This window comes from Plectropomus leopardus, chromosome 4 (genome assembly GCF_008729295.1).
Source record: "Plectropomus leopardus isolate mb chromosome 4, YSFRI_Pleo_2.0, whole genome shotgun sequence".
Classification (NCBI taxonomy): Eukaryota; Metazoa; Chordata; class Actinopteri; order Perciformes; family Serranidae; genus Plectropomus; species Plectropomus leopardus.
In genome coordinates, this window is record NC_056466.1 from 5,446,003 (window position 1) to 5,454,752 (window position 8,750).

At 36.3% G+C, this 8,750-nt stretch overlaps 1 protein-coding gene across 2 annotated transcripts; it reads right to left on the reverse strand.

Annotated features, from left to right (window-relative positions):
• Positions 1 to 387: 387 nt before the first annotated feature.
• LOC121942397 (pannexin-1-like) lies at positions 388 to 8,643 on the reverse strand. 2 transcript variants are annotated; one of them, XM_042485592.1, is made up of 5 exons: positions 8,460 to 8,643; positions 5,619 to 5,740; positions 4,654 to 4,853; positions 2,726 to 3,227; positions 388 to 1,736 (listed from the first exon to the last, which is right to left on the reverse strand). In XM_042485592.1, exons 1-5 carry the CDS (start codon positions 8,641 to 8,643, stop codon positions 1,578 to 1,580), a joined length of 1,167 nt encoding a protein of 388 aa, XP_042341526.1. In that variant the 3' UTR covers positions 388 to 1,577. The 2 variants fall into 2 exon arrangements, with proteins under 2 accessions (XP_042341526.1, XP_042341525.1); XM_042485591.1 differs by having other exon boundaries at positions 2,726 to 3,230.
• Between the last annotated feature and the right edge of the window lie 107 nt (positions 8,644 to 8,750).

The following is an 8,750-nucleotide window of genomic DNA, read 5'->3' on the forward strand; positions in this document are numbered from 1 at the left end:
TCTGACTCTTGAATTACTCTAGTGTGTAAAATTGGGACTTTTAAAGTCTTATTTTCTTAATTGTTTATATTGTATTAATTGGGAATGCACTGTATTTGCACCTTACGGCTAGCTTTGTATTTTGCACCTTTCTGTTGCCTACTTTTTCTAATTGTTTAGATTTACTCTTCACTCTTTGTGTCTGCACACTTTCAACTTTGTATTGCAATTACTGCACAGATAGGACTTTAAGTTCTATCATCTTATCTCATCTCATCTCATCTTAATATGAACACGTAATAATGCTACATATACAACACTACCACAAAGTAAAGCCTAAATGCACCATAGACTCGGATCAATACACAAACAATGACTTTTTATGTATCATATTTATTAAAAGGGCAGTTCTTTGCATTTAATTGCATTGTACAGACGTTTCTAATTTTCTGGTCACAAGTTTTTCAGAAATCAGTGTATTTGATAAGGAGTGAAATGGAATTTGATCACACTGACTTGTCTGCACTGGGCACATAAAGATATAACTGACAACTACATGATTTAATTGTGTAAAGTCTTTACCTCCGACAACAATTGACATTGACGCTTTAAGAATATTCATTCATTGTCCATGTCAAATGCAGAGCCGCCATCAGTTTGAAAAAAACACGGTCTTGTTCTACATTCAACATATACAGTATACCTCCTGCTGTTAACAGCACATGAACGCAAAAGTAATAACATGCTTTTCAGTCCAGACAAAGTTGCTACTGTGGTTCTTATCCAGCATTTATGTGGTGTTGAAATAATTGCAAAAATGAGTTTTGGGAAATTTTGGTTTTAACATGCTGAGTTGAAGTCATATTACACAGAAAAATGGTGGATGAAAGTGAATGTTTGGCAGAAGCTTTTTGTTAATTCACATATTGCTTATTATTTTTTGTTCATATATAATTTGTAATATGGTATTAGCTTGTAAATGTTAGTTGTTGTCCATGCAGAGTGACCTATAGTTAAAAAAGCACAAATACACTTAAGTTAGAAAAAAAACTTCCCACCTCGAGACATTGGACAATCCATGGAGCACTTGAATGCAGCATTATAACACCTAACAATTCATATTTATATGGATGGATAAGCTTTCATTAATCGCTAATACACTCTTATTATCATACTGCCTCAAATATAAATACATCTAAAACCTTCATTCAGTCACTTTTCTCATTCTAACATAAAAGGCAGGAAGCAGGCTTTTGCAGCTAAAAAATTAATGTACAGATCTCCATCCAAGAAACATGGCTTATATTGTAAATTATGATTGGAAGGCATTTAGGGTCCTGAGAAAAGTAGCACGTATCGTAGAAAAAAATAGAAACATAAGAATTTCATTTCAGAAAAAAAGTATTTGAAGTTCTCACAATTAAGACATCAGAAAGGTGAAATGTCTGTTGGCCAAACTGCAGACTGTAAATCACTTAATGTTTTTGATACTGTTGGAGGTCAACACAGAAATCAGAAATCCAGATAAAAGGAAGTGCACAGATTTACTTCACAGTCCTTCTTTTCCATCACAGCACGTCTTATCCTCTCCAGGTCAATCACTCAGGATACAAGGCAGAAGTTTCCGTTTCTTCTTTGTTCTTGCGTGAACACGTCTGTTTACTGTCCAACGCGTCAGTCTTCACCTGACCCAGAGTTCGCAGCAGGCACATGGTGTCAAACCCCTCATCACCCGCCTCTTGCAGCAACTCCAGCACCTGGAAATAGACAAGTTAATTCATATATTAACATATTCAGGGTTCCCACACATTTTCATAGATAAAATTTCACAACTTTTTTAATGGCTTTTTAGACCCACTGTAACTTTTTTCTTGCCCCATTTGCCTGGTGTTTTTCAAACATATCAGATTAAAACTTTTTTTCCACTTTTCTTTTCTTTTTTGCTTATGTTCATGTTATTTTCTGGTACTTTTTACTAATTTGTAGCAATTTTGGGGGTAAATTCTTGTAATAAGCTACTCATTGCCTTCTTCTAATATCTGAAAGAAATCAATCCAGTTCGCTCAAGTTTGAAAGGGTTAAAAATGCAATGACTTATCCCAAATTTTCAATGGTTTTTAATCTTTTAAAAACTGCATTGATATTGATTCTTGTGCTACATTCACAGGTGTTTTGAGCGCTGAGTATACCAGTTCGATTTCTTTCCAAAACATGGAAAAAGGCAATGAGTAACTTGGCAAGAAATTCCCACAACTGCAATAATTTAGTCGTTTAAAATTTCTAAAGTTACAACATTTTAAGAAAACTATATCAGTGAATGTAATTATGTATTTAAAATGATGTTACAGAATTATTTCCTTTTAAGCACTTTTTTTTCTAGTAATTTACTTGCTTGTTATTGTTTTTTGTAAACTGTCCTCTTTTTTGTGCTAATGTTCAGGTAATTTTGTAGTATTTTTTTACTAATTTGCTGCAAATTTTTGGGTCATTTTTTCTTATAAGTTACTTCTTGATGTCCTCATATTTTTGAAAGAATTCTATCTGTCCAGTTTGCTCAGATTTCAAAGGGCTTAAAATTCAATGACTTTTGTAAAACCTTAAATTATAGTTACTTTTTCCATGACTTTTTCAGACCTGGAAAACATGATTGTGAAATTCCATGACTTTCCCCGGTTTTTTATGATCGTGGGAACCCTGCTTATTTTAACATCAGTATTGGACATGCAGACTCTGTGCTGGGACTCACCTGCAGACACTTAAATGACTTGAGCTCGCTCAGATTCTCCTGCAGGAACAACAGGTAGATACTGAGGTCGTTGTAGAAAGGCGTGACCACACCCAGAGCACCAAAGCCCGGCAGCAGCTCATAAGGCCGGAGGAAGCTGGAGCTCTGGCGAGCAGGTCCGAGAGCGGCGTACACCACCAGGGGAGTGATAAGCACATAAACAACCAAATTTATGTAGCTGAGCAGCCTGAAGACGCCCACTGCCACCAGCTTACACTGCACAGCAGACGGCACCGTGCTGTCGTTCCTCAGCAGCCCCGTCTGCAGGTCACAGGGAAACTCGTCAGTGAAAGAGGCCAGGCGGATGTAGTAGCCCAGGTAGACGCAGGCCAGCAGGAGGATCAGCAGAGTCAGGCCTCGACATGTCAGGTACTTGACCACGAGACGGTGAGAAAAGCGCTTGGTCTTCAGATATTGCTCCACTAAAGGGTATTTGAAGCAACTTTCAGTCAGATCCAAAGCACTTCTGCAGAAAAAAAGACGTTTAACATGAAAAGATCTGTGTTTAAAAATCCAAATGACAAACTTGAAAATGATCCAAAATACAGTGACTTACCGAATACAGGATTATCTGAAGGAAATATATGTTTTTCTTACTTAATAATGACCAAAACATCCCCCTATGCTTATTTACAGCTGTTTTACCATAAACTAAGTCTTATTTGTTGACAAAGACAGATGAATGTTTCATGAAATTTAATATGACTGTAATTTACTGGCCTTAACTGATATAACAGCAATCCAAAATAAGATCCCTTTGTTTTGACTGTGTATGAATATAGGCATTTTAAAAATCATTCCGATTGGGAAATTTTTGTAGGAAAACCGGGCGTTCCTGGTGAAAACTTGTGTAGCACAAGTGTTGGATTATGTTTTTTATGTATATGTAGTTACCATAAAGCTTCTCCCTTATCAATATTTTTGTATAAACAATGGGTAAAATGAAATGTAATGTGAAAAGTGTGACTTGACTCTGGGATTGCCTTCACTACTACAGAGCGTATTAGCATATTTCAGCTCAATATTGCCATTTTATGGCTCATAGCAGGTAATATACTGTTTTTCCACATTTTTAAATGTAAGTGACTAATGGAGACAATAATGTTTGAAAGCTGTCAAGTATTGATTGGCTGCAATGGCAAACTAGTCTGCTGTTTACCGCTAATGGGCAGTTGTACATCATCAATTTGCATCCATTAAAAGTGCTTTTTTGCCACTGACAGTTGTGTCTGACAACAGAGATAGACCTTTTTGTCAAAGAGTATGATCCTTTTTGTCCTGAAATCGCCATCGCCAAACCCACCAGACTCCATATAAATAAACTATGATTTTATCCTTGGAAAACACACTTCATTTAGAGTCAGCAGAAACAAAATTAAACACACTTACAACCTCCTGGTTCGTCTGTCCACCGCTACAACAATCACCAACTCTGGTTTTGTTGAAATGAACCCTTAATCCTCCCAATTAGATTTGGAAATATGCTGGCTCTATACAAACTAACATTACTGTTTATTCAAATGGATTCTGGTGGGTTTGGCGATGGTGATTTTAGGGCTGTTTCTGGTAAACAAAAAGGACCATAGCTAAAACAACATAAGGTGTCAATGTTATGCTTATAGCTTGTTTAGCTTCTAGAAAATTAGTTAATTAATTTAAACTATATTCTTCATTTTTTCCCCAGCAGATAATGGTCAAAAGATGGCCTATAACACTTTTCAAACACGTGATCTGCAATATGTTCTCTCTGATCTGTAAACCAACACGTTCAACATAATAACACATTCTCAGGAAACTTTAAATTAAAGATAATGTTTAAAACAAACAAGTTATTGTCAAATCTCCTGCTGAAACACACACACAGTAGAGAGTATTAATAAGGTGTTTACTTGTTCGCGTCCTCGGTTGTGTCTTTGCTCTCTATGGATGCTAGATTCTTGGCCAGTTTGATGCCACGATTGTAAAAGCGGTCGAGCTCCTCCATTATGAAGCTCAGGTCGGAGGAGAGATGCGGAGCTGCGGTGAAACGCCAGAACAGAGCCGGGATGTACATGAGGACGGCCAGTAAGAGCAGGATGTATGGGAAGAACTGAAGGAAAGCGAGATAACAGAGGAGGGAGAGAAAATGTATTTAAGACAAAAAGAAGACAAAAGTCCAACTCTGATTTCTGCACTTAATTTGTATAACTAACCCTAGAAAGCTTGCAGTTATCTTTTTTAAACTGTTAAAATTTTACACGATTTTGGATGCCTTAATATAGAATATTTGTAGCCATATGCTTTGAATGTCTGTCATCAGATTTTTATATCATCGCCCTAAAAAAGAAAAAAAAATCCTTGAAAAAAATCCAGTATTTAAATAAAGTGAACTTTCTGTAATTAATGCACATAAATTTAAGGTGCTGTTAGATTGCTTCCCTGTTAATACAGATGCAAACAATGTTTAGACCATGGTGAAAATGTTTTTTTACAGGCTATATAAGCCAAAAAATTATGGATTAATATAGAATATTTCCTTGGATAAAGCCGTGTTGTGAACTGTGGAAATGATTACATCTGTCATTGTTTCAATAAATTTTGACTTTTGGACTTCAGAACATTCTGGATTAATTGGAAATGTTTGGATCATATGAAACAATCCCGCACAGCCGCCGCCATAGTCTACAAACAGTAAAATACTAATAATAGTGTAGCCTAATCTTTATCCGCGACTGTGCAGCTGCAGCAATCAAATGGTGATTCAGAATTTTAATGTAACGTTATGAATGAAGCCTATCTTCAGAGCCCTGTCCTAACACCACACAGTGAGCACAGGTGATTTTTACTGGCAGTGCATGTTTGGGGACGTCTATACCTTGTGCAGCCATAGTGGTGAGCTGTCCGCTTGTTGCTGTACTGCTGCCCAACAAAACGAGTCCACATATGCAGCCTGCCTCCAGGAGAAATTTGTAGGAGCAAAGCAGCTGATCTGGGTACCTGGAGAGGAGAGAGAAGAATTAGTCAGAGCTGATGAGCATTTTGATGATTCGGCACAGAGACACAATGGTCCGCCCGCCCTCCTCTGCACTCATGCCCTAATTTGTTGATTGTTCTCAGCATATTTTGTGTCAATAACTGTGCTTTCTCTGGTGAGTGGGAAGTTCAGTCAGGCATACTATTCACAAACGACCCAGATAGTCACCAGACAGTGACATTTTGGCAGCGCGGGTGCGTCATATTAATATTACAGAATGAAGCTTTTAACAAACTGAGCATTTCTCACTGCAGAATGATCATTTTAAATCAATGACATATGTTCCACTGAGTACCACTTAAATCAATTTTAGAACCAGTCAGTGCTGTACCAGTTACATAAAGCTAGTCAACTTCTAATTAACTTTTTAAGTTTTTACATATGCAACATAGATTTTCAGCCTTCTTTACATGCAGTGGTGGAGGAAGTATTCTTTTCTCATGTAAAAGTACTGATACAACTCTGTTAAAATACTCTATTACAATTTAAAGTGCTGCATTGCAAATGTTACCACAGTGACAATCAAGAAAACTGACCTGAAATATTAAACGTTGGAACCATTAAATATTTTTGCATGAAAACTTAGACAAATATTTAAAATTTAATTTTCTTTCAATAATTGTTTCAGCCGTGTGCATTTGTGTTTTTTTCATATGCTTTGTGTGAAAAAAACTTAATTTGTAAAGTAACAAAAGATATCAAATATTTTTCATGGAGTAAAGGGTACAACGATTCCCTCTGAGATGTGTTGGAGCAGAAGTATAAAATTAAAAAACTCAAGTAAAGTACAAGTGCCTCAAATTTATACTTAAGCATAGTACTTGAGTAAATGTACTTAGTTACATTCCAACACTGCATAAACAACCAGCTGTATATTGCAGTACAGGCCTGTACGTGCCCCTTCAGAGTATGTGGGCTTATTTATAGTGTTTCCATTTTAAGAAGGCAACAAAACAACTGGCCAACAACACTCAGAGCAGAGTTTTCCAGCTGCTGTGACTTCATTGCTCACTGGGACAGAACAGAGACATCGTTAATGTTATTAGTAACACCTGTGCTTTTCCTACTATGACAGTCTGCTGGGAAAAAGGTTCATTGGTTGTAGATTCTGTTGTACTCAGTGGTGTTTCTAATATTCAGTCCACTTTTACTGGTATAATTGAGGTGCATATTATACCAAAAACATTCAGAAGAAGAGAAATATTTTTAGGCAGAAAAAAATATTACAGTAGCATGAATTCTACACTCAGAGACATTTTTTTGGTCTATTTTTATCAGGTTTACATATTTATGACACATACAATTTCCATCTAATGGGGTCAAATAATTGTAACATGAACAAAATAAAAACATTTATGTGATTATATCAAATAACACTGAGATGAATGACAAGTTATGTAACTATAGCTCGTAGAATTTACCTAATTTACTTGATTTATTTACTGCAAATCAATTCTATGAATTTAAAATATTTTTTTTAATTTATAGAATTTATTACCAGTAACTAAATCAACTTCATTCCAATTGAGTACAATTCATTAAAAAGTAATAAACTTTAGTAATATTAGGTACATTTTATCAGCTATAGTTTCATAGTTGTTCATCTTAGATTTAGTGTAAAATTTATAAAAAAGTAATAAAATAAACTTTATTAAAGCATATCAGACACATTTTATGAGCTATAGTTGCATACATTTTCAGAGTTGTTCATCTTAGTTTTAGCTGATTCAATTTAATAATTAGTACTTTTTTGGCTTATGTTATAATTATTTGACTTCATTTGATGTAAATGTAATTAAAAAAATACAAAATAGACTAAAAAACTGTCACTTTCAAACTGTCACGTCTTACTGGGACACTAGAACAGAGCCATCGTTAATATTATTATTAACACCTGTGCCTTTCCTATTATGTCAAATCAAATGTGCTGCTAAAATCTCTAGTTTGAATCGTGCTGCAAAGTCTACAATCTCTCTGCAGCTCCTGCTTTGTGATTGCTATAGATTTATTAAGTAAAATCCATTTGGGGTTTCTGCCACAATATGCATTCAGTGTTACATGAGCTGTCCATAATAATTGTGTCAAGTCATAGCAGCAAAACTAAACTCCTCTAAGGGCTTGCAATGTAATGGATCCTTTCTGAGTGTCTGGGGCGGTGCTTACAGATAATGACAACAGCAGACTGTAGCATTATGATCTAAGAAGATTACATAGATTTAAACTGCTGGTGGGGCTTTATATTTGTTTTTACAGTGATCAGCTTGAGATTATCTTGCTTTTTGCAGTAACTCATATTGCACCACATTATAAGTTTCCATCATCATCACAATCAGCAGCAGTGACAGCAGTATCTGGGCGTGGTATAAACAGAAGGGTGGAGACCAAAACCACACCTTCTCCACTAGTATTCACACCTCTTTTTCTATGCATTTACAGAATAAAAATCCTATACATGAATAAATATCACACTGCTTCATCAATCACTGCCTGTAACTGATGTTAATTGAAACAAATGTGCTCCAGCAGTTACAGTGTTGCAGATGGATTGAGACAAAGAAGCGCAGCAGGCTCCACATAGACTGGACTCACATTGTGTATTATTCTACCTGATCAAATGACAGGATTACAGCCTCGGATCAGTGTTGCTGCTGACAGGATGGTCACAAATAATCGATTACTTACCGACTGAAACCTCCTGAGCAAAAGCGAGGGAGATGAGAAACAAAGGCAGCCCCACCGCTAGAAATGTGACTATCTTGTCCACGGCCAGCTCCAGACGCAGCCCTTTGTACTTGGCCTCCGTGGAGGGGTCCTTCAACAAAAAGTCGGAAAAAACGTACTCGGTGGCTACGTGGGCTATCGCCATGGCGGACAGAAAACAAAAAGCCGGTGTTGTCCAATTAACGGAAGACTATTTCCAATTGGACAAAAGCGAACTGAGGTGTAAATAAGGTCTGTTAATTTAAATTCAAT